Source organism: Carassius carassius, chromosome 2, assembly GCF_963082965.1.
Source record: "Carassius carassius chromosome 2, fCarCar2.1, whole genome shotgun sequence".
Classification (NCBI taxonomy): domain Eukaryota; kingdom Metazoa; phylum Chordata; class Actinopteri; order Cypriniformes; family Cyprinidae; genus Carassius; species Carassius carassius.
In genome coordinates this window covers 32,277,974-32,305,260 of record NC_081756.1, presented here as the reverse complement: position 1 = coordinate 32,305,260, position 27,287 = coordinate 32,277,974, and the positions used below count along the sequence as shown (strand labels likewise).

General features: G+C 39.3%; 1 protein-coding gene across 6 annotated transcripts in view; it reads right to left on the bottom strand.

Moving 5' to 3' along the window:
• Positions 1-27,287, bottom strand: part of LOC132108660 (transcription factor 12-like) — a 135,131-nt gene that overhangs the window by 80,824 nt on the left and 27,020 nt on the right. For 4 of the 6 annotated variants that reach the window (XM_059515256.1, XM_059515257.1, XM_059515258.1 and 1 more), the window contains exons 4-5: positions 11,358-11,431; positions 1,439-1,541 (exon numbers count right to left, since the gene is read on the bottom strand). In XM_059515256.1, coding sequence (XP_059371239.1) covers positions 1,439-1,541; positions 11,358-11,431 — 177 coding nt within the window. Of the gene's footprint in view, positions 1-1,305; positions 1,325-1,438; positions 1,542-11,357; positions 11,432-27,287 lie in introns of those variants that run through there. The other 2 variants (XM_059515260.1, XM_059515261.1) reach the window with 2 other exon arrangements.

Sequence of the window (27,287 nt, the reverse complement as noted above, 5' to 3'; positions counted from 1 at the left end):
TTGCATCCCTAGATGCCGTTTTGACATTTTTTAAAACTCTTAACCACTCCTCATCATCAAATGTTAAATTCAAGTCTCTTTCCCAAATTTCCTTAAGAGCTAATAACGCTCCATCACCATGATTTTGAATCAGCCAGGAGTAGTATGTTGATGCTTCATGACCCTTCCCATATACTGACATTATCATACAATGAATGTCTGCTGACTTAGGAAGCTGTGTAATAGAACCAAAAGTAGTACAAAGTAAATGTTGTAACTGTAAATACCGAAAAAACAGATCTAGATATACCATACCGCTGACGTAAATGTTCAAATGACTTCAAACTACCATTTTCATAAAGGTCACTTAATATAACGACACCTTTCTCAATCCATTCCCTCCATAGGAAGGGGACTTTATTAATACACAGTTTAGGATTCAACCATATACTTGAACAAGCATTCAGGTAAGGGTCAGAGCTACGCAGATGGAAAATCTTTACCCAAACTGTATGCAGATGTGAAATAATAGGATGTTTTTCACCTCGATATCCAGTTTGATGGACAGACACTGCAACAATGAGATCGAAGACAATACAGATTGTTCAATTGTATACCAAGGAGGGGCTCGCTCAGGCAGCAGTGACCACTGGGCCAGGTGTCTGAGACTGAAAGCATAAAAATAAAATAAAACATTGGGCAGGCCTTAACCACCTTTCTCGACAGGTCTCTGCAACTTATTAGAATGCATCCAAGGACACTTGCCATTCCAAATAAAATTCTTACACATTCTGTCAAAAAAAACCCGTTTAAAATAGTAAAGCAAAGACTGTAATAAATAAGTCAATTTTGGCAACTCATTTTAATTACATTGACTTTTCCAGCCATTTCCAGGAAATCTTCCTCATTAAGGGGTCGAAATTAACTCTTACTAAGTCATTTCAATTTGGGGGAAATAGAGTTCCTAAATATCTTATATATTACAATATATTTTTTATCATTCTTGACAAAATTAGAATATATTAAGTTTGTTTTTTTTTTTTTTTTGCCTAGTTCCTATGTCTATGGCCCAATGACGCTACGATGAGCATTTACTACTTTTAAAAAATGCAGGTCAGGAAGCGGGTCGGGTTCAATATTTTCTTTTTCTTTTTTTGCGGTCCGAGGTGCGGGTGGGTTAGTTGAAAACGTCGGTCGGGTGCGGGTTGTTTTATACATTGACCCGCGCATCACTGTACTGCATAGAATTATTTACTTGTTCATTATCTTTTACAATAACATTACAATACATACATATATCAGTGTGCAAATACACAACATCCTCACCCATCTCGGCCACTTCCTGTGGTGACTGCCTTCAGAGAGAAGAGCCTGATCAGTCCACACATCGCTAAACGGATTGATGACAGAAAGACGGGTGTGAAAGAGAGACAGGGTCAGAATCACCTTGGATACTCACCCATTGTGCTGGAGCTCATGAAAGGTGTTGGGGACAATCCTTCATGGGACACTAATCGACTGTCACTCAAGTGATCAGCATAATGAGTGCTGTCTCCAAACCCCTGGGGGAAAGAGATCACAGCATTAAACACATTATTAGCTGGACCTGCTAATTGAGTGTGATGACACTCTTCCTAATTACTGAGGGAAAAGAGGGGAGCGCAACTGGTCAACTGTCCCCCGAAACGATCGATATTTCTCCACTCTCCTCATTAAAAAACACTTTCTTCAAAGTCTTTGATGAATTTCATTAAAAGGGCAAAGCCCTGAAGAGAAGATAGCGCTTGTGCTGTGATTGTGTAATTGTAATAAAGTTAATGGGGCATAAAACAACAACAAAAGAAGCGATTTGCATTCATCAACTAAATTCATGTCACATTAAAACCGGTTGTTAGATTCCATGCTCTTGAGCTCATGCCCATTCCTGAGGATCTAGCAATATTTCAGACATTTCTTTTTTAGTGTTCTAAGCAAAGAGTAACAATTGAATCCACTGTGTTTTGCTGATTAAGATCACAACTAGTGAACCTTTTGAGAGATGCTTCTAAACGTTTCTAGCTCGGTTGTAAATGCCGTTGCTAGGAAACATTTTTGCTTTGTGTGGCAATCCTACTTTTTGTCACTCTTCATTCATGATAACATTTCTATGTGGTATTTTGTTAAAAAATAAAAAATAAAAATAAAAATGTGCTAGACCGGTAAGGATTTGTGGGCATGCAAAGCGGTGGTACGACACATCAGAAATGATGAAGTGACGTGTTTACTAGAGCTCGACACAGATCATGTCTTTATGCCAAAAGCCTGCTTGTACTTAAAAAGTAGAATAAATAAGTCAGGTTTTCTCCTTGACAGCTGAGGTCTGCCCTTTCATGACCGTTATCAGCTTTGGGGGGCTTATGTCTAAATATCGGTCACAGTATGGGCCACAGTATTGAGTTTAAAACTCAAGAGTCACCCCAATAAAAGATACTTTGTGGCTGTGTTAATCCTGGAGCCGGTGAAAATCCGACTGGCGCTACAGTCAAATGTGTTCCCCAAACCATATTAACTCTCTCCTGAGGGGTCTACAGCTGCCGGCTGTCCATTACTGTGGGCTTTTCCTTCTCCACTTTCAACAAAAAAAAAAATATTATATCGCAGACTATCACTACCCATGATTTTTTTTCTGTTTACCAAAAGGGATTGCGATCGAGTCATTTCAAAAGCGATGGAGTGTTGCGCGTGGGGCAGAATCGATGTGGAGAGGTTCCCTACCGTGGTCCTGCCGTTTGTGTTAATAATGACTTCTCCCCTGAAGAGAAACAGTGGGGGAGGTGGCAGGAGAAAAACAAGCACCCTAACTGCACTGTCCTCCCCAGATATTTGGTAAGTATGATTTAGTAAGCTTTCCGACTGAGGGTAGAGCACAGATGCAGGCACTATAATGCTCTAATAGGGATAGTCATTAATTGCTCAACTTCATGTCAATCCCAAACCTATAGGTTTGTTAATGCTCGGAACAAAAAGGTAGATATTTTTACTTGAGAAATTTCTGTCCATCCACTTAAAAGTCCTTTCAAACAAAACTTTCAAGCTTTAAAAAGTTCAAAATGATATCAACAAAATAATCTATGTAACTGCAACTTTTAATCTCTCAATTCTGGCTTGTTATTTTTGCAATTGGAGTTCACATCTCGCAACTCAGACTTTTTTTTTTTCAGAATTGTGTGATATAAAGTCACAATTGTGAAAAATAAAGTCACAATTGTGGGATATGACAATTTTGACTATGACTTGCATTTGTCACACAATTCTAAGAAAAAAAATCTGAATTGCGAGATAAAAAAAAAGTCTCAATTACCTTTTTTTATTCATTTTTTTTTTTATTCAGTGGCAAAAATGCGTTTCCATATATTCACCTTATGTTATAAACAGATTTAATTTAAGCTTATATGCATTTGCGTGGCATGTTTAAACAAATCTCACTGGTTCTTGTTGAAGTTCAATCATGCTTATGGGTTTGAAGCGACACAAGGGTGATTAAATGATGACAGAATTTCCATTTTTTGATAAAATATAACACTCTTTATCATCCATATTTTCCTTCCTGGCCTTTTGAGTCTGCTCTTTGAATGTCAGAAAAGTACAGTGGATGGGAAGCTGAGATGATGCGGAGACCATTAGATCATCAATCATGCTGCCTTGTGATCTCAGAATGGGCTGCTTGTTGCTCATGCCCTCGCTGTCAGCGTCAAATGTTTAGTCTGGTCTAAAGAACTGCCATGTTGCTGCTTATGCATGCAAACCGGCGCTCTGTTCCAAGAAAACATCTCTCAGATGCTCCTTCGCATCCCAGGTGAATGCCCTGGTCCCGTTTAAAGGCGTTGGGGATGGGTGATAGTGGCATGATGGACGGGAGCAAGGCACTATGGGACAGCAGGGTGCGCGGCAGAGGTGGTGCAAGCGGGTTGGCTGACAGATGGGAGCCCTGAAGCCACGACTGCCCAAGATGTGATGCCTGTCTGTGGGCCAAGGTCAGCTAGCCAGGGCTCCTGTCTGTACACAGTCCACTTATCAAACGTGTGCAAAGAGGGAGAAGAAGAGAGAGAGTCGCTCTTGTGAAAAAGAGCCTACTTAAAATGGTTCACAGTTTCCATGTGAGAGAACAAGTGTAACATTAGTCAATAGTATCCCATGCTCTGTGCAGGTAACACAGAAATACAGAAAAGCCATAGCCCCTTTTTAGTTATCTGATAGGAGATCTATCTGTAGCAAGACTGTGAAAAAGTAACGTGATGGATGTAGACACTGCTTAAATCTAACAGGTACTTCACAGCATCCGGCTGCAGCTCTGCTAAAGCTCTTGTGGCTTTTTAAGGGTAAACCACAAAAGACTGAGCTAGATTCTCACGATAAGATCAAACCTCAGACAATAGCCTCCTAACTTTGTTGCTAGCCATAAGTAATGGACACTGCTGCGATCCAATTAATATCAAGATGTTTGAATAGTAACCTGTAAGTGTACAGGCTGGAATGCACTACACAACTTTTAAAATCTGTTTAGAGTTTAAAACGCTACTTATCATAATTTGACAACTTTGTAAATTGTAAAAAAACTAAAACTGGGCATCAGCGACAATGCACTTGAGGCACACATTCATTATGCATTTAAAACTTTCACAAATTTCTGAGTAAAACAATGGCTGGTGGTCCAAGCAATGCTGACATCTAATATGTTATAAAAAAAATTTTTATAAATAAACCTGGGGAGTCTGATCACAAACAATTTAGAATGGCCACTACATACAACAATAATCTTCATTTTAATACATTCCTTCACTTAATTATATATATTATAATTCAAAGGTCTGGAGTCTGGAAGATTTTCAAAATGTTTTTGATATGCTCACCAAAGTTGTATATACTGATTTAAAACAAAAAACAGTAATATTGTGAAATATAATATCATTTAAAATGTAATTTATTCCTGTGATGGCAAAGCTGAATTTTCAGCATAATTAACTTTTAAACAGTGGTGTATGTAATTAATAGAGGTGGACCGATATATCGGTTTTGATGATTAATTGGCAACGATAGTTGATTGCTGGAACAATTGGTTATCGGCAAAATTCCATGCTGATAGTTTTCCGGGTTGTGTCTGTTGCTGGAGCGGCGGAGAAGGGTCTGTTTTCATTATACAGTGCGAGAGCGGCCTCTATATTCGCCCAAATCATTGTTAATGTACATAATGAATTGTATATTGAGCATTTTCATCTAAATGTTTGTCTTTCTGTGGCTTTAATAAAGTCAGTATGCTTAATTTATAGAGCTGTAATATAGATCACTCTTTCCGTTTGCTTCATAACTTCAAGCTTATCTATGCCTTATTGTTCATGGTGAATAAATAAACTGTTTTAGCATCGTATCACATGCACAGAACTTTAAATGTATTCACAGCAACCCGTCAAAAAAAAATCCAGTTTTGAAGTCTATTGTTCAGTAGAATGTACATGTACTTAAAAAGTTGTTTTATGTATAAAATCCAAATAATTTAAATAATTATAAATGCTAAAACAGAATTTGGTAACAATAAATAATATGGTGAGAAAAAAAACATTTCATAGGGCCCTAAACATGTAATTTTTGTTAAACTTGTATTAAATTGATGTGAAAATGTATAAGTTTTATGATTTTAATTAATTAGACTTGCTTTATTTACTAAGACACTTTAAATGTAACTATTAAAAAGGAGTGGAGAAATTTTTACATGGAAAAAACAAAATGTGATGTCTTCACAGACATTTTCAACATCTCACTTAGTCAGGCTGTTGTTCCCACGTTTCAAAACTACCACCATCATTCCAGTTCCGAAGAAGCCATCTCCATCCTGCTTCAATGACTACCATCCTGTTGCACTTACTCCCATCTTCATGAAGTGCTTTGAACGGCTAGTCATGCACCACATCAAGTCTGCCCTCCCTCACCCCCTCCCTGGACCCATTCCAGTTTGCATATCGGTCCAACCGGTCGACCATTGATGCCATTGACACTACCCTCCACTCAGCACTCACATATCTAGACAAAAAGGACTCATACGTCAGAATGCTGTTCATAGACTTCAGTTCAGCATTCAACACAATTATCCCTCAACAGCTCATTTACAACTGGTCCAGCTGGGGCTCAACACTTCACTGTGCAACTGGCTGTTGGACTTTCTTACTGGAAGACCTCAGGCAGTACGAGTCGGCAGCAACACATCCAGCACCATCACACTAAACACTGGGGCCCCCCAAGGATGTGTGCTGAGCCCCCTCCTCTTCACTCTGCTGACCCACAACTGCACACCATCATACAACTCCAACCTCTTCATAAGTTTGAAGATGACACGACTGTGGTGGGTCTCATTAGAAACAAAGATGAGACAAACTACAGGAGCGAGGTGAGCTGCCTGTCCGGGTGGTGCAGTGACAACAATCTCTCTCTGAACGTGGAGAAGACAAAGGAGATTGTTGTAGACTTCAAGAGAGCACTCACTCAGCATGTTCCTCTGACCATCAACGGTGCGACTGTGGAGAGAGTGAGCAGCACCAAGTTCCTGGGTGTGTACATAACAGAGGACCTCTCCTGGACTGACAACACTGCAGCACTGGCCATGAAATCACAGCAGCGTCTTTACTTCCTCCGCAAACTGAGAAGAGCCAGAGCCTTGCCCCCATCATGTACACCTTCTACAGAGGCATCATTGAGAGGATCCTGACCAGCTGCATCACTGTGTGGTATGGCGCCTGCAATGCGTCCTGCCGAAAGACTCTGCAATGCATAGTGAGAGCAGCTGAGAAGATCATTGGTGTCTCTCTCCCCTCCCTCCAGGACATTTATGGAACACGTCTCACTCGCAAAGCCCTCTGCATCACAGGTGATCCCACCCACCCGTCTCACAGCTTCTTCAGTCTGCTGCAATCAGGGAGGAGACTGTAGAGTCTCCAGGCCAGGACCAACAGACTGAAGGACAGCTTTATCCACCAGGCTGTCAGGAAGCTGAACTCGCTCCCAAACTTGCCCCCCCCCCCCCCGTCCCTCTTCTGCCCCAGGCACCACTGAGCTATGAAACCCCCTGCTAGATCCCACATCCCCAGGTCCTTCCACCCTCCCCCCCACTAATATACGATGACATGCACCAGTCACTTTGTGCATCATTGGTCTGCTTACTTCCTCATTCACCATGGAACTGACGTCATTACACTACCTCATCAGTTACTTAAATAAAATAACTGCTCTTGAGCCCTTTGTCAATTTAACCAGACAGAATAAGCTTCTTTTTTGCACTAAAAATCTTTTATCTGCACTGTTTGTTCACTTCACTGATTTGCACTCTTATCTGCCATGTGCCTTGCGCTGCTTTATTTAACTTTATTTTTTATTTTATTATAAATCTTTTTTACATTCCCTTTATTGCATAGTTGTATCTACATTTTATATTTGATCTAGATTTTTAGCCTCTACTGTTATGTTATCTGTATGCACCTGGGGTCTGAGAGTAATGCAATTTCGATTCTCTGTATGTATGTACTGTACATGTGAAAGAATTGACAATAAAGCAGACTTGACTTAAAATCCAGAAAAAATAAATAATGGAATTTGGAAATAAATAAAATGGAATTTTTTCATAGGGCCCTATTAGAGTGTGGTAATTTCAACATTTACTATTACTGTTATTATCATTATTACTTTTATTATTATTACTACTACTACTACTACTACTAGTATGTTTCAGTATTGTTTTTTTTGTAAATAAAGCACAATTTTAGTTTTTGTTCAGTATCTACAGTCGTGGCCAAAAGTTTTGAGACTTACATAAATATTAGTTTTCAAAAAGTTTGCTGCTAAACTGCTTTTAGATCTTTGTTTCAGTTGTTTCTGTGATGTACTGAAATATAATTACAAGCACTTCATACGTTTCAAAGGCTTTTATCGACAATTACATGACATTTATGCAAAGAGTCAGTATTTGCAGTGTTGGCCCTTCTTTTTCAGGACCTCTGCAATTCGACTGGGCATGCTCTCAATCAACTTCTGGGCCAAATCCTGACTGATAGCAACCCATTCTTTCATAATCACTTCTTGGAGTTTGTCAGAATTAGTGGGTTTTTGTTTGTCCACCCGCCTCTTGAGGATTGACCACAAGTTCTCAATGGGATTAAGGTCTGGGGAGTTTCAAGGCCATGAACCCAAAATTTCAACATTCTGGTCCCCGAGCCACTTAGTTATCACTTTTGCCTTATGGCACGGTGCTCCATCGTGCTGGAAAATGCATTGTTCTTCACCAAACTGTTGTTGGATTGTTGGAAGAAGTTGCTGTTGGAGGGTGTTTTGGTACCATTCTTTATTCATGGCTGTGTTTTTGGGCAGAATTGTGAGTGAGCCCACTCCCTTGGATGAGAAGCAACCCCACACATGAATGGTGTCAGGATGCTTTACTGTTGGCATGACACAGGACTGATGGTAGCGCTCACCTTTTCTTCTCCGGACAAGCCTTTTTCCAGATGCCCCAAACAATCGGAAAGGGGCTTCATCGGAGAATATGACTTTGCCCCAGTCCTCAGCAGTCCATTCACTATACTTTCTGCAGAAGATCAATCTGTCCCTGATGTTTTTTTTGGAGAGAAGTGGCTTCTTTGCTGCCCTTCTTGACACCAGGCCATCTTCCAAAAGTCTTCGCCTCACTGTGCGTGCAGATGCGCTCACACCTGCCTGCAGCCATTCCTGAGCAAGCTCTGCACTGGTGGCACTCCGATCCTGCAGATGAATCCTCTTTAGGAGACGATCCTGGCGCTTGCTGGACTTTCTTGGACGCCCTGAAGCCTTCTTTACAAGAATTGAACCTCTTTCCTTGAAGTTCTTGATGATCCTATAAATTGTTGATTTAGGTGCATACTTAGTAACCACAATATCCTTGCCTGTGAAGCCATTTTTATGCAACGCAATGATGGCTGCACGCGTTTCTTTGCAGGTCACCATGGTTAACAATGGAAGAACAATGATTTCAAGCATCACCCTACTTTTAACATGTCAAGTCTGCCATTCTAACCCAATCAGCCTGACATAATGATCTCCAGCCTTGTGCTCGTCAACATTCTCACCTGAGTTAACAAGACGATTACTGAAATGACCTCAGCAGCTCCTTTAATGACAGCAATGAAATGCAGTGGAAACGTTTTTTTGGGATTAAGTTAATTTTCATGGCAAAGAAGAACTATGCAATTCATCTGATCACTCTTCATAACATTCTGGAGTATATGCAAATTGCTATTATAAAAGCTTAAGCAGCAACTTTTCCAATTTCCAATATTTATGTAATTCTCCAACCTTTTGGCCACGACTGTATTTTAAAAACTATTGGTTAATTAATCTGTATCGGCCAGTATCGGTTGACCTCTAGTAATTAATATCACACATGTTGTTTATTTTAACAGGTTTTGTGAAACATGTACACGATTAAATATCAGACACACTTGGTTAATAAAAAAAGTTAAATGTTAATAGAAATCCTGTCTGATTAGTGCCAAACTCAAGTTTATAGGAAATCTTAGGATTTTCTGTCCTAAAACATGCCATGCAGCACTAGAACATGGATTCATCACTAGGTATTAGGAGCAAAGTTATCGCCATTAGCGCAAATAAGTGCTGCAATGTTTTTGTTTTGTTTTTTAGCTGGAGACACTGGCTTGGAAATTAAGATGATTATATTACAGGTCAAATGCTTGGGAAATGACAAACACTTACGTTAATTTCTCTTTGGAAAACCAAGTACTCAAACACACACACACACAAGATACAGTTTCATTGTGTTCATCTGATGTGTGTTTGTACACACTGAAAAGAGGTGCAAACAGCTGTCTGCTGATCCCATCCCCAGCAATGTCACAACCACTAATTTCCATGCACCTAGAGCAAGGATATCTCATGCATCTCCATCTTATAATTCAAATAAAGCTGCCGGCAAAGCCATCGCCTCCAGAAGAGCAGAGAGGAAGGGCATCAGAAATAAACAAGACAATGTGGTGTGAGAGCCTCTGACATTCAACTGATTTCTGATTGGAAGTGACAGGAGATTGACATGAAATGAAATTCATACAGGGCACCCCGAACACACCATCGTGGAAAAGACAAACAAACAAATAGGAAGTGAGAGATCTTCACAATCTTCACAAAGGTTGAGAGCAAAATAAAAATATTTATTTCTTTTTTCTTATTTTGATGAGGTGGATATGATTTGTATGCATGAAAATCAATCTGAGCTTATGGTATGTCTGAAATGCATCAATGCTTCCTGCACCAAATGCGTTCAGTCACACGCACAGAGCCTGGAAAAAACTTCAACCATTTGTTATTTGTCATGAATACCACTAATATAATCATAACATCAAGTAGGCTGTATGTGCACTGTATGTGTCTCTTCTTAAAAACGGAATACAAAAAAAAACGTGCTGTGCTGGAAAAAACGAAGCTATTTTCTTTGCTGTGTTCTTTGAGTGGAGCAGCTGCTCGTAGTGGAAGAAAAAAAAAGGAAAATTTGAGAAAAACTTTTTTCAGAATGATACAAAGAAAATGGGAGGGGAGGTTCTTTCAATATGAAAACCCCTCAATTAACTTTCAGATATAAAAACTGTAAATATACTACTGAAAAGTTCTGTAAATCAGTTAAATAAGTTTAAGTATTTAAAGTTTAAGTATGTATTTCAATTAAGATTAAGTACAGTATGTATTTCAACATATTAAGCAGCCCAACTGTTTTAAACATGGATAATATGAAAAAATATTTATTGAGCACCAAAATCAGCATATTAAAATAATTTCTGAATGATTATCAATGAAGAGTGGAGTAATGGTTGCTGAAAATTCAGCTTTTCCATCACATTAATAAATTACCATTTTTACAGTATTTTTGATAAAATAATTTCAGATTGAGTACACGCGTCTTCTTTCAAAAACATTAATCAAATCTTACTGGCCCCAATATTTTAATTATAGTGTGTTTATACTTAACAGTATCTCACTGTAAAGTACATGTATTAAATGGTTGAAGTATGTCTGCAGAAGTCTTTGCATTAATCATCATCACATTTGATTACATTTTACTTAAACACTTATTTTTCTTTTTATCCACCAGCAAGCTTACAAATGAAGAGTCTTTATAAATGATTTTTGGAGGAACCAGACTTCTCTCAAAAGTGAAATTATGTTAATATACAGACTGTAAGCAATTTTTCATTTTGTTGAGGACAGATAACTCTGAATTAGACTAATGGAAATGCACTGAACTGGTGTGATCACATTTGCTGGTGTGTGTGTGTGTGTGGCAGTTGAGGTGAGGTGAGGCGAGGCAAGACCGGGCTTACCCTGGAGGACTCATAGGACGGGCTGGACTGGCCACCTGAGGCCCATGATGCTTGGCTTGTCCTCTCATCCATACCTGTCCAAAACACAGATGTTTTGATGATTCACAGCTCCATCAAAACATGCACACCCAATACAACATGAACACAAAATGAATTATAATGTGTGTGTGTGTGTGTGTGTATGTGTGTATATATATTTATTTTTTTTTTTTATTTATTTTTTTTTTATCTTTTTTGGGCTGTTTATTATATTATAACAAAAATAACGTAATAAAATAAACTAAATGATGTGGATCATCTCACTATTGTTAATAAAGAAGCAGGGCTCTGAACCGGTTCAAGGAACGAAAACCGGAAACGAACGAAATTTTGGCAGGAACTGAACCAGAAACAGAAACTAAATAAAATTTTATAGTTCCGTACAAAATCGAAAATTTGAAATGGCCATTAACCGGTTAGTAACGTTATTTTACCGTTCCATTATATATCAATCACGAATTCCAGTAGTATGTCCTATGCTAATGTGACACTGAAGCCAAAGAGTGAAATGTCTGCTCAGCTGTGATCTCATCATAGGTAAGACACAATGGCAATGCACCGCTCTTAGTTTATCTGAGGATAGTGTGAGATGAATTCCACAGATCACACACCTGCAGCGCTTCTGTGAATGGAGAAAACAGAAAAGCTAACCCCTATAGGATTACATATAAAGGAATATAGGCATATACACTAAATATATTTCTCTTAAATCATATTGACAGATTAACGAAACGAAAGAAAAAGTGTGCTAAATGACGGTTCATTGTGACACATTCCAAAGTTTTCGGAAAGGAAAACGAAACAGCAGAGAGAAGTTTTCTTTATTTTGCAAAACTTTACAGTTTTAATTATTTTGCAAAAGCTTGACAGCTTTGAATAATGTCTTGCTTCTGTATAACCAGCATTGGTATGGCCATCGCGCCGATGCCTTATGCGCGCACACAACATAATTTTGCTATATTGAAGCCTGTTCATTATCAAATTAAAATACAGTTAAAGAAACAAATAAGAAGTTACACTGCTCCGTTGTACAAAATGTTGCGTTCAGCGTGACCGCACCTCACTGTACTGATATAGCTGATGTGAAGGATGATCTTTTATGTAGATTAAAGTACAAACACTATATAATAAATCATATTTTAGCATCCAGATACGTCAGGAACATGGAAACATTTGGATTCGTGCCGAAATTAGAAGGTAGGCATCAGCTTCACCTTTTGTTTTTGGATTGACGTAATTATAGCCTAAACTTTAGATTATATGTTTTGGAGAGAATCTAATAACTGTTTTTATCATGTTTGTAAACATTTTTCTACAGGCATTTTAGCCTTCATTATTTTTTAAAGTAATAGGACTAATAAAATGCGACGTGAGCAGCGACTTAAGTTTTTATTTTTATTTTTTCACTCTCAAAACGCAAAATTAAGGGGAGTCGTGGCCTAATGGTTAGAGAGTCGGACTCCCAATCGAAAGGTTGTGAGTTCGAGTCCCGGGCCGGCAGGAATTGTGGGTGGGGGGAGTGCATGTACAGTTCTCTCTCCACCTTCAATACCACGACTTAGGTGCCCTTGAGGGTCACCATACTTGGCTGAATGTCACTTCACTTTCACTTCACTTTCACTTTCACTTATACAAGTGTTTTTTGTTAACAATGCAGCAAACATTTTTAAATATCTTAAAAATACTTTGATGTCTTTAAAGTGTTGACATATATATATATTTTTTAGTAGCCTACATTTGTCCAAAATCTAGAAAAGATGATGCTGTAGCCTATTGGCTGTGACTAAGTGTGACTAAGTGCAGCGGGTTATTGGCTAACGTTAGATCTATATTTTTTCCTTTTCTTTTTGAGTAAAGAAAACGCTGTACTTTATTATTATTATTATTATTAGGCAAATTATAGGCAAAGAATATTATTCTTTAAAAATAATGTTATTAACCGGTATTTCTTCCACCCGAACCAGTTTCGGAACGGTAATAATATCAGAGGAATGCAGGAACAGAAACGTTAAAATATCGATTCTGCTCTGAGTGAACCGATTGAATTTTTTTCCCGTTTTCAAGCCCTGTAAAGAAGCAAAAATAAATGTAATAGATTCTGTTATTTTTAGAATTTACATTTAGTCATTTAGCAGATGCTTTTATCCAAAGCGACTTACAAATGAGGACAGTGGAAGCAATCAAAATCAACAAAAGAGCAACAATATGCAAGTGCTATAACAAGTCTCAGTTAGCTTAACACAGTACACATAGCAAGGTTTTTAAATCATATAATAAAAAAAACAATAAAAAGATAGAATAGGAAAAGAAAAGAGAAGCTAGTGTCAGTCTCTTTTAATATATATATATGAAGAAAACAAGCTGGTCTAAAAGGGGCATGTTTTTTTAATAGAGTGAGAATAGAGAGTGCTAGAGTTAGAGGCTCAAATAAAGATGTTTTTTTAAGAAAACAAGCTGGTCTAAAGGGGTCATGTTTTAATGTAATGTAATTAATAAAAGAAGCTGAAAGAACAGTACTGCAATTAAGCAGCAATATAAGGAATGCAAGCAGAATCACTCCACATCTATTGCAAAATCAAATAAAACATACATTTTAGAAGAAAGACATAAAACAACTAGAAAGCTAATAAAACACTATAATAGTATATAGATAATGCTAAAATAGCCAGTTTTTTGTTTGCTAATGTAATTAAAGATAATTACAAATAAATAATTGAAAATAGAACAAACTAGCAAGTTAAACTTTAAATGGTCCCAGCACAGTGTTCTGCTGTATCCCGCTACATTTAAATGGAACAAAATTATCTCATATATTATTTACTTGCGCATTCACTGACTGACAATTCAAATGAATACATTAAAATGAATGTATTTTCTCAAATGAAGATGAGGGAGGGGTCAGTGTTTCCCATAGTCGTTCTCAGCCTGACTTATGAACACTCTTTCCAGGGCCAATGGCCGACACCTGAGGAGTGGAAATGTTGAGCTCAATGTGAGTGGTCATGTCCAGCACGGCTCTCTTGGCAGGAGTAAAAAAAGAGTGCAGCAGAGCCGTTAATCCACTACACTTCCATTCAAAGGTTGCACTTTACAAGCCGGCCATGGCACGTCATTTATTTTGCGCTTGCATAAATCACTTTCAAAAACGCATCGCTCCCTTTCCCATGATGACGCTCTTGTTCCGGTGCAGCCAGGCCGCTCCGAGTTGTCAGTGATGTATTGCCGAAGCACGTCAAAATAGCTGAGCGCTGAAAGTTTGATAAACCTCATATTTTACAATGTCTCTCGGTTTCCAAAAGACAGCCACAGAAACTAATAAATAAATAAAAATGTAAAGTTGACACAATTGACTTGATTCGACATCTGGTACGTGATGAACAAAAACAATATCTGGCTTTGAAAATTACATTTTGCCGAGGCTGCTGGGTAAAGATATATGATCGCTGGCTTCTTCAGGCTGTTTGAGCCAATAATGTTGTTCAGGTAACAACATTCCGTTCTTCAGTCTCATGTATGAGCCTCGAAATTGCAGAGGAAAAAAAAATCAATATCTCTCCACGCTATTGATAATCCATGTTTGTCATTTCAACAATTCTTTCTTATCTGATTCAAGCCCATTATAACCTGCAGCATGGATCAAATGTGAGTAAACAATCATGGGAAAATTATGGTGGTCTTTACACATACACTGAGCAGAGGGCCTCAAAAAAAACATCTCAAATAAATGTATGTAGTGTTATTTTCATAATAATGAAAACCAGTAAGTGATCCTTGTACTGCATGGCTGAGGATCATATAAACTCAAATCAGTATCAGCTGAACATTTGCATACAGAGAACAAGCTGTTTACAGAGGGAAAGACAAGTTTGATTGCTGTTTACTGATATATTTATACATCCATCCATCCCTTTTTAACATATTTATCCTTTTTTCCATCAATCCATTTTTTTCCATCTGTCATCCAGCTTTCTTTTCATCTATCATTTTTTCTATCCTCATCTTTCTTTTCTTTTTTTCCATCCCTCATATTGTGTTTCCTATTCTTTATTTAATCATTCCCATCCATTCACCTTTTTTTATATATCCATCATGTTTACAATATCCACCCTTTTCCCATCTCTCTGGGTTGGTTCTTACAATTCATCCATCTTTTTCCTATTCATCCATCAATACATCCTTCTTTTCACCCATTGATCTATTCTTCTATCTTTCCACTCATCCATCCATCTTTTCATATCCATCCTTCTTTCTTTTTTCCATCCACCCTTCTTTCTCTTTCCCTTTCTTTTACTCATCTTTCTTATTTCTTATTCATCGTCCATAAATCCTCTTTTCAATCATCATTCCATCTGTCCTTCTTTCTTTGCAGTCAACAATCTTTTTTCCTTTTCTTTCATACTTCCCTTTTTATATCTATCCTTCCTCATGTCTGTCTTTTTTCCATCCTCCGACCCACCTTGCTTCCTTTTTCCATCCATTTTTTTTATCCATTTATCCAATAGCCTTTATCTTATATACAACTTCTACCCTCACATGATTAAAATCGACACATAATAGCTAGGGGTGGGCGATATCTCGATATTTAAAATATATCGAGATATTTTTTAAACATGATATGGATTTTGACATATCGTATATATTGATATATTGTTTATATTTAATTCTGATTCCGCCACTTTGCTTGTTTGTCTTCTCTGTGCTGTGCTCGCCCCCGCCTCCTTGATTTTGTTTAAAAAAAAGACAACTGGCTCCATTATATGGAGATACTTCGGTTTTAAGGCGTCGGACGAACAGCAGGCAGATGTCTACTGTAGGGCCCTATGATTTCCGTGATGCAGAAAACGCGCACGGAATCGCAGAATCCAGTCGTTAAAACGGAATTTACAGTTTAACGTGGAATGTCACAGAATTTGTCAAATGTTGAATGAATTAATCAAAAATAGGTCATTGCACTCACATCAAAATCGCGAAAAGTCTATTTAAATATGAATCCTGCATGTTCTGCGTGTCTGTGTTAATGAATGGCGCAGAAGCGCGTCTTTGTTTATTACAGACACGGAAGCGCTTGACGCTCGCGGTGATTTCAGCGTCTGTCGTCTCACTAAATAAAGACGTAAAAACATGAACAACATCTCCAGAACTGCACTGAGAGTCACTTCATGAGCATCTGACCATTTGATTTCAGTAAAACTAGCGTCATATCACATCATAGACTGTAGTATCACATACAAAGAACTGTAACGGTAAACCCATCAAAATAAAAGTATTTGCCAGACATCTATTACTATTGTTCAGCAGAATGTACATAGCCTACTACTACTACTACTATTAAAATAAAAAAACGAACATAATTTAAGGAATAATCACACAACATTTCTTCTAGGGCTTTGCGATATTTTTTGACAGATATTGCAATTGCGATTTGATTTGCGATTTTAAATTTGCCAAGTCAAGCTTCAGCTCAATATTGTCAATAATGTGCAGCACAGTATGAGTATCATTACCCTGCTATAAAAAAAAAAAAAAAAAAAAAAAAAAACACTGAAATTCTTACAGTTTCCATGAAACCATTCCAAAATTCCTTTTTTGTTTTTGGTATAATTCCAATAGGAATTACTGTTGTTCTATCCAGTACAAATCCCATTATATCCCTGAAATCCTTTCAATTCTCAATTGGCGTTTGGGAGGGGTTTTATATATATATATATACAGTCGTGGCCAAAGGTTTTGAGAATTACATGAATATTAGTTTTCAAAAAGTTTGCTGCTAAACTGCTTTAAGATCTTTGTTTCAGTTGTTTCTGTGATGTACTGAAATATAATTACAAGCACTTCATATGTTTCAAAGGCATTTATCTACAATTACATGACATTTATGCAAAGAGTCAGTATTTGCAGTGTTGGCCCTTCTTTTTCAGGACCTCTGCAATCGACTGGGCATGCTCTCAATCAACTTCTGGGCCAAATCCTGACTGATAGCAACCCATTCTTTCATAATCACTTATTGGAGTTTGTCAGAATAAGTGGGTATTTGTTTGTCCACCCGCCTCTTGAGGATTGACCACAAGATCTCAATGGGATTAAGATCTGGGGAGTTTCCAGGCCATGGACCCAAAATTTCAACATTCTGGTCCCCCGAGCCACCTTTTGCTTTGATTACTGCTTTGCACACTCTTGGCATTCTCTTGATGAGCCTCAAGAGGTAGTCACATGAAATGGTCTTCCAACAGTCTTGAAGGAGTTCCCCTGAGAGATGCTTAGCACTTGTTGGCCCTTTTGCCTTCTGTCTGCGGTCCAGCTCACCCCTAAACCATCTCGATTGGGTTCAGGTCCAGTGACTGTGGAGGCCAGGTCATCGAGCGCAGCACCCCATCACTCTCCTTCTTGGTCAAATAGCCCTTGATGCCTTCAATGTGACTCTACAATTTTCATAGTCATGAAAATAAAGAAAACTCTTTGAATGAGAAGATGTGTCCAAACTTTTGGTCTGTACTGTATTTTGAGATATATTTTTTTGCTCCATATCGCCCAGCCCTATAGCTTCAAGTTAAAAAGGCAAGACAGCAAGAGCAAGATCCTCTTTTTCCCAAGCTAAAGGTCTAACACACATAATTAGTGTGTGTGTGTGTGTGTGTGTGTGTGTGTGTGTGTGTGTGTGTTCTGCTATATATGGTTAATGAGGACACAAATGTGTATAATGACATGGGGTACTACAACTTAAACATGGTTTATGAGGACACTTCCTGTGTCCCCATATTAGGGCTGTGTATTGCAAAGAATCTGGCGATACGATAAGTATCATGATACAGGGTTTGTGATACGATGTTGCGATACTGTAAGTAAGGCGTTAGTTAAAAGTAAAGTAATCCTTTAGTTAAATGTATAATACGTATAAAATTTATTTTATAAAAAGACCATATATATTTTTAGAACCTGCTTTAAAGGTTCACAGTTTAAGCTTACAATTGTGACAATGTCATACATTTTGATCTGAACAAAAGAACTACATCTGCTTAATATCAATGAAAAATAAAGTGCTAACAGGATTCCTAAAGAAAACAGATTAATTGTAAAACAAAATAAATACAAATGTTGAACCTGTAACGGTGGCTGCCCCAAATCAAATTTGACTTAATAAAATTTAAATTGTTCGGGCGCCAGACAAGTAAAACTTGTCAAGTAAAAAAAATATATATATATATGTAATGAAGTTCAATTTCCCCGAAGATAACTCAAACCACCGTTACACAAAAAACGAAAATAAATTCCTTCAAATACCCACAATAATGTAGAATAGGGCTTAAATGACACACAGTCAGAAATTGAAGGGTTTGGTCAAAAATATGTATATTTTAAGAAAACATTTTTGCAAAGAAATAAAATAAAATAAACTACACAAAGTTAAATTTTCACAGAGTTTTTTTTTCTTTACCTCACATGACAAATAACAAAATATTTAAGGCAAACAGTTCTTTTTTTCAAACTCAGTTTGTGTTCAATTTTCAGCCAAAATAAAGAAATGAAAGAGAGAAAAAAAAAAAAAACACACAAAAAAAAAACACTTCAAACGAGTGTTTGTGTATGGGTGTGTGCGTGTACAATGAGCGTGTATGTGTGTGTGTGTGGTGGTGGCTGCGTGAAGCAGTCTGTGTAGCGGCCGCTAATCCTGGGCCGGAGAAAGAGTTTGGAGACTTGGCGAGAGTTTGGCGTGAGTTTAGAAACTCTTGGCGTGAGGTTAAAAGATGATGGACATCACCACTAGTACCTGAGGCAGGCGAACGAACCAGGCTGGATTATGTTGCACCAGGCAGGCGAACGAACCATGCAGACGCAGTAGAGCAATTTCTCCGTCACTTTGGCGATCGCACCCAGTCAGCGCATGCACAGAGATTCCAGCAAAGAATAGTACGACCTTCAGCTTCAGGTAGCGTGTGTCCCACTCCAATAATAACCTACAGGTGTGTTTTGTTTTTTACTCGCGCCCCAACTTCCGTTTCTAGCGCTCTTTTATTCTAAATTTCCTCATTGGTTTCCGCCCATCAGAAAAAATGAAAAGCTGATATGGATTTCTTCCATATCGCTACACTCTCCCTCCCTGGAGAAGACAACCTATGGTTGTGGAAATGTGAATCATAATTAAAATCCAATGAATTCCTCTTCATCAGAAGATTCATTGAATATCTGGCAGAGCCTTTTCTTCTCCTGGCATTCCAGCTCTTCAGCCGTGGGAAAGCATGGTTTCAGGTTGCACACATGCACTATGCGAACATCTTCGCCAGTGGACTCTAGCGCTATTCGATAGTTCAATGGACCCACCTGTTTTATGACACGGTAAGGGCCTTTCCATTTTTGAGCCAATTTTGCAGTGAAGTGATGTTGTGCACTAGACTGGGGAAAGGTTCTCATCCACACACGATCATTTTCCTTGTATGTGACATCTCGTCTTCTTTTATTATAATTCCGAAGCTGTCTCTTTTGTGCTTTTTTACAGCATTCCATGGCCTTGGTCTGAAGCTCAGTTAGGTGGTGGACTGTATCGTAAGATGTGCAGTCTGGAGTTAGATTCTTTCCATGTAACACCTTGTCCATGGGACTTTGCAGTTTCCTCCCCAAATGAAGCTCTGCAGGGGTCATCCCAATCGTTTCCTGGACAGCTGAATTAATAGCGAAACGGAGTTCCGGTAAGTATTGGTCCCATTTTCTGTGATTGTTGTCCACATAGGCAGAAATCATGCATTTGAGCGTACGGTTAACCCTCTCGGTCATATTTGTTTGTGGATGGTATGATGTTGTCAATTTAGGTTTGATACTCCACTTTTGACAGAGTTCTCTGAACAGTGATGACACAAATTGTGTACCTCTATCCGACAGAATGAAGTCTGGCACCCCCCAACGGGTTAGAATTTCCTTCCGAAGAAGTAACGCAACAGTCTCAGCTTTAGCATTGCGCATGGGGAAAAATTCCACCCACCGGGAGTAGTAATCTACAAAGACTAAGAGGTACTCATTTTGCTGTGTGCTGCGTGGCATTGGCCCCATAATGTCCACTCCAAGCATCTCATTGGGACGGGTGGTGGTGACTTGCTGTAGTTTGCCCACAGGTTTCTGATTTTCTCCCTTAAGAGTCTGGCATTTGACACATTTTTTGACGTGGTGTTTTATGTCAGTCCACATTCCAGGCCAGAATGCAACATCATGGATACGCTTGTAGGTCTTATAAATACCTACATGACCGCTCCAGGGATTAGAGTGGTAGTGGTGTAGAATGGACGACACAAGGCTGGTAGGAATGTAGACTCTGTAATGAACTTGATTGTTCGGCAGGTGAGTTTTGTGATAGAGTTTATCTTCCACTATCTCATACTGATCTTTAAAAGAGGAATCATTTTCTGCAAGTGCTTTAAGTGTGTTGGTGATGACAGGGTCTTTGTGCTGTTCCTCCCAGATTGTGGCTGGAGATATCGGAAACTCAGCATTCTCCTGTTGGTGTTGGTTGGTGTACAGGTTACAACTGGTGTGAATCCGAGACAGAGCATCAGGTGCCATATTTAGTTTTCCTTTGCGATATTCAATGATAAAATCAAATCTCTGTAGTCGCAAGGCCCACCGGATGAGGCGACTCGTGGTTTTTGTGGAAGACATTACCCATTGTAACGCTGAGTGGTCTGTGATGACAGTGAACAGTTTGTGCTCTAGGTAGTGCTGCCATTTTTCCAGGGCCCAAATTACAGCCAAACACTCTTTTTCAGTGGCTGTGTAATTGGTCTCTGCTTTGTTCAGGGTTCTGCTGGCATAAGCAATAACTTGTTCCAATCCCTGTTCCTTGCGCTGGGTCAGCACAGCACCCAGACCAGTGTTACTGGCATCCGTATAGACAGTAAAAGGCAGTTGAAGGTCAGGATGGCCAAGAATGGGAGGAGAGGTAAGACAGCATTTTAAATGTTCAAAGGCTTGTTGACATTGTTGTGACCAGAGGAATGAACATCCTTTTTTTTTCAGTGCATTGATGGGTTCAGCGATCCTGGAGAAGTTTGGTACAAACCGGTGGTACCACCCGGCTAACCCCAGGAAGCGCTGGACCTCCTTGATGTTGGTGGGCACAGGGTATTCACGTATAGCCTCCACTTTACTTGGGTCTGCAGCTATGCCTTGGACGCTGACAACATGTCCCAGAAAAGTTATTTTCTGAAGACAGAACTTGCTCTTTTTTAAATTAATGGTGAGGCCAGCCATTTGCAGTTTATAAAAAACAGCTTGGAGGTCGGAGAAGTGCTGGGCTACAGATGGTGAGTAAATAATGATGTCGTCAATGTAGACAAAGCAGATGTTTCCACGCAATTCTCCTAGAACGTTCTCCATTAGTCTTTGGAAGGTTGCTGGGGCATTTTTTAACCCAAATGGCATAACATTAAACTGAAACAGTCCTGATGAAGTTGTGAAAGCTGTCTTTGGTTTACTTTCTTGATCCATGTTTACCTGCCAGTAGCCACTGTTAAGGTCAATGGTGGAAAAGATGGCCGCTCCAGATAGTGACTCCAAGATCTCAGTGATGTTGGGTAATGGGTAAGCATCATTCTCTGTAATGGCATTAACTTTTCTGTAGTCCACACAAAACCTAAGGCTTCCGTCTTTTTTAGGGACCAAGACGACAGGTGAGGCCCATCCAGAGTGTGATGGTTCTACGATGCCGGCAGTCAACATCTCTTCCAGTTGCTCTGTAATGACAGCTTGTTTGGCAGGTGTTGTGCGGTACGGTCTTTGTTTTATAGGTACTTGGTGGGTAGTATATATGTGATGCTGTGTAACTTCAGTACGTCCTGGACGAAGGGTACAAACTTGAGGGTTTGACTCGAGGATCTGCCGTAACTGTTGCTTGCCTTCCGGAGGTAAGTGGGCATCCTGTACAGCAGTGTTAATTAGTGTCTTCTCATCCAGGCAGGCTGGTTGAAACATGTTAAGTTGAGGAGGAGGAACAGAAGATAGTAAGGAGAGGCTGTTGGGATTTTTATTTCCCATCTTTCCCCTTGGATGTTGGGAACTGATAACTGGTACACTGGCATTTGTTGGCTGGAAAGGATAATACTCTTTAGGATTGGACTGAAATGAATACTTTTGATCTGCCACATTGATCTGCAGCCCACTGGAGAAGATGAAGTCCAGTCCTAATACGACTGCATAGGCCAGGGCTTTGGCTGATAGAACAACAGCAGGTATGGTGAATACTTTTTGATGTAGGGTGATTGGCATGTTTATCCAACCTAAAGGAATTTCTGCTTCCCCATTTGCTAGGTAGAGCGGACCCTGGGTCCATGGATGGAGTTTTTGTGAAGTGAGCTCCTTCCAGAGATTCTCATGTAGAAGGGTGTAGCTAGCCCCAGTATCAACAATGGCTTTTCCCTTCCAGGTACCAATGCAAAGTGGTATCACTAATTGTTGTGGAACAATTGCAGCAGGTGGTGGTTTCTTACCAGTTGTTGATGAATTGTGGGGAAAGGTGGCAGACACAGAGCGATTGCCAGATGGACCAGTACCTTTAGAAGATGGAAATGTTGTCCGCTTGTTATTGGAGGAAGGGTGTTGGCTGGTGGACTGAGGTGACTGGGACTGAGAAGAGACAAAGTGAGGACAGCTGCCAGGTGAGTGATGGCCTTTACATCGCCAGCATTGCACTAAAGGCTTCTCTGCCGGGCGGTTGGGAATAGGTCTTTGAGGCATGGATAGGGGTTGCTTAGAACTCACACGTTTTTCATATTGCAGTTGTTGTTCGTAGTCTTTTTCCAGCTGTTGGCCCAATTTCACAAGCTCATCGACTGTGTTCACCCGACTGCGAATCTGGCTTGCAAGGTAAGGATTCATATTTTTCAAAATCATTTTCACCAACTCACTGTCGGTCAAGGTGGGCTTCCACCTTTTGCAGAGAGCTCTGTATGTAAATGCAAAGTCCCTAATGCTCTCTCTTTCTCCCTGTGTTCTTGTCCTTACCCTTTCAGCCAGCTCGTCTTCATAATCCTCTGAGAGGAAAGCAGAGAGGAAAGCAGCTTCAAACTCTTCCCACGTGGTTATTGAGGATCGTGCAACTTCCCACCAGTCCCGGGCAGTACCATAAAGGACAGTGCGGAAAGTGGCCAGGATGTCAGCATTAGTAAGAGGATGTAACGCCAAGAAATCCTGACATCGAGTTAGATAGAGCAAGGGGTCCAAGTCATCTGACTGTCTCCCAAAAGTAGGAAATGTAATCTTAAGATGATCACTCTTTACAACAGGAGTAGGAAACATTGGAGGTGTCACTGGTGATGTAGGTGAAACTGCAGTGGTCAGAGGCAAGGGTGAGTAATCTCTTGTCTGCAGGTCAATCATTTGTTTCTCTTGCTTTTCGAGTCTTTTCTCAAGTTCAGTTTGTAAGCTTTTTACAGTTGCACACAGGGTGTTGGTGGTTTGGGTGCACTGGGTGAGTTCTGTTGACAACTGGTCATAATTTTTTTGATGGGTTACCAGGTAGGTTTTGATGTCCTGCTGAAGCTCCACTTGAAGTTGGTCAATCATGAACCGTACTTCAGACACATATGTAGTCTTAGCTTTGTGAAGTTCATCAGACATCATGACTTTAAGTGACTTAGTGAGTTGATCAGTCTCTTCCTTCACATGCTTCTTACTTTCAGAAATGTGGGTGAGCATTTCTTGTTGGTTTTGCTTGAGTTTATCAGCAAGGTTAGAAATCAGGCTGTCGTGATGTGCAGTCATGGTTTTAAGTTCTTTGGCAAGTTCACCAATGTTTTTTTCATGGGTTTGCATATGCTGTGTCAACGTGTCCCAGTTTCCTTTAACTTGAGTGAGTTGATGCATTCCTTTTCCAGGAGTTGACAGGATGCCAGGCAAGCCCTGCTGTGCCACTGAAGATAAAGATGAAGGCCCAGGTGATGTACATATCTGCATGGAGTCGCCATTCGGTTCCTGCTCCCAGGTGAAGGGTTGAACAGGAGTACTGCCAGCTAGTGGTGAAGTTGCAAACCGCACATGGGTTCCTGGGAAGTCAGTGGTGCTGGCTTGAGTAGGAGTGAAGTGGAAAGGAGCACGAAGAGGTCCAGTTGAAGAAAGTAGAGGACGGGGTGCTGGAGGCCAGACTGGGGTAGCAACATCTGGTGCTGGTGGTTCCATCTCCACAAAAGTGGATGGAGACAGAGGAGTGGCAGCCATGTTTGATTGTCAGTGTATGTATAGTCAGTGTAAAAATGTAGTGAAATGCAAGTTGAGTGAAAAAAAAACAATGTATAAATGTTTGAAAAAATAAATTGCAGCAGAATACTCTTAACAGTTCAGTGTGAAATGTCTGTCCAATTGTCCAATTCACCAATTCACACTTCAATTCACTTAACTTCACAAATCAATAATTAGATTTCAATAACACAAATGGGTGTTTCCACAACTTTCACATAATTGGGTCAGTTTGGCAGCAAGACAACTAAGGGGTAACACAATTATATATTTAACAACGTGCAAGTTCACAAACAAAAAGTATCTTCCCACAAAACCATTAAGTAAAGGAAAAAAACTGTTTCAATTCAGTATGTATATACACCACAATTTCACAAACACAAAAAAATATAGACAGTGACAGCCAACCTTTAAGTAATCGTTTAGGGAAACTCAAATTCAAAGCTCAAATGACCAGTTTAAGTGGTCATGGTTTACGTGCTTAAATGTTTAAGTTTCAAGTTGTCAAGGTTTAAGGGTTTAAGTTTCAAGTCATCAAGGTTTAAGTGTTTAAGTTTCAAGTTTCATGTCTCAAGTTTCAAGTTTCAGGTCCCTGTTCGGGCGCCACTTCTGTAACGGTGGCTGCCCCAAATCAAATTTGACTTAATAAAATTTAAATTGTTCGGGCGCCAGACAAGTAAAACTTGTCAAGTAAAAAAAAAATATATATATATGTAATGAAGTTCAATTTCCCCGAAGATAACTCAAACCACCGTTACACAAAAAACGAAAATAAATTCCTTCAAATACCCACAATAATGTAGAATAGGGCTTAAATGACACACAGTCAGAAATTGAAGGGTTTGGTCAAAAATATGTATATTTTAAGAAAACATTTTTGCAAAGAAATAAAATAAAATAAACTACACAAAGTTAAATTTTCACAGAGTTTTTTTTTCTTTACCTCACATGACAAATAACAAAATATTTAAGGCAAACAGTTCTTTTTTTCAAACTCAGTTTGTGTTCAATTTTCAGCCAAAATAAAGAAATGAAAGAGAGAAAAAAAAAAAAACACACACAAAAAAAAAAACACTTCAAACGAGTGTTTGTGTATGGGTGTGTGCGTGTACAATGAGCGTGTATGTGTGTGTGTGTGGTGGTGGCTGCGTGAAGCAGTCTGTGTAGCGGCCGCAAATCCTGGGCCGGAGAAAGAGTTTGGAGACTTGGCGAGAGTTTGGCGTGAGTTTAGAAACTCTTGGCGTGAGGTTAAAAGATGATGGACATCACCACTAGTACCTGAGGCAGGCGAACGAACCAGGCTGGATTATGTTGCACCAGGCAGGCGAACGAACCATGCAGACGCAGTAGAGCAATTTCTCCGTCACTTTGGCGATCGCACCCAGTCAGCGCATGCACAGAGATTCCAGCAAAGAATAGTACGACCTTCAGCTTCAGGTAGCGTGTGTCCCACTCCAATAATAACCTACAGGTGTGTTTTGTTTTTTACTCGCGCCCCAACTTCCGTTTCTAGCGCTCTTTTATTCTAAATTTCCTCATTGGTTTCCGCCCATCAGAAAAAATGAAAAGCTGATATGGATTTCTTCCATATCGCTACAAACCTTTCTACTTGGACTTCACATGTTTTTCAGTTTGTATTTATGTTGCATGTGGAATTGTTGAAACCGCAACGCGAGCACCTGAACAAACTGAACAAAACGCCCCCAAAATGAGAGAAAGCTGCAGCCGTGGGGCGACCCTGCCACCTATGTCTGTGTCTCGTGCAAGCCTCTTCACACGTGTCGCGGCAACCAGTGGAACCAAGGCAGCGCCACAGTCCCGCAGTGGACATTACCACAAAAGCCCAAATAATGGCACACTTCAGCTTTGTACATCGAAACATGAACTGGGACAATTATTTCACCCTCAATTACTAGCAGCGAACTACATTAACGCTACATTAGTGGCGTGCTCTAATGCTAGTATTTCCTGTCACTCCGAATTTGTTCAGAGATGAAGACTGTCATCTAGCAGTCGGGAAATAAACTCATAACTAAACAACCGCCATGAATCTTGAATGATTTTTTTTATATATAAATATAGATATTATGTTTTTGAGAATCGATACAGTATCAGCAAAAAAAATATTGCTATACTCATGTGTATCGATATTTTCTTACACCCCTATCCCCGTAAAATAAAAGACTTAAAAAAAAGATTTTTTTTTTATGAAATTAAAAAACAGTATTTTTCTGTAAGGGTTTAGGAGTAGGGCGATAAAAAAAATATTTTTTGTACAGCATTAAAACGATTATGCCCATTGAGAGTCCCCATAAACCACAAATGCAAGTGTGTATGTTTGTGTGGTCAGATGCAATGCCAGCGTGGGCCTTTTAAATTCAGATTGGGTTTTTTCTCTCCTTAACACAACCTATAAAACACAATATAATGTTTAGAAATATGAAGAAAAAATATTACTTATATATTATTAAATAAACAGAGTCTTATTTTTGTGCACATTAATACTTATAATCAGAGCACAAGAAAAAAATTATAAATTAATGGGGGGGGGAGCAAACATTAGATTATAAAGCAGAAATGAGGCTGAGAGCTGTAATTCATTCAGTGTCGGAGCTGGAATGTGTAAAAGAGGAGATATGTGTTTACTATTCGCAACAGAGGAAATTACCTCATAGGGAA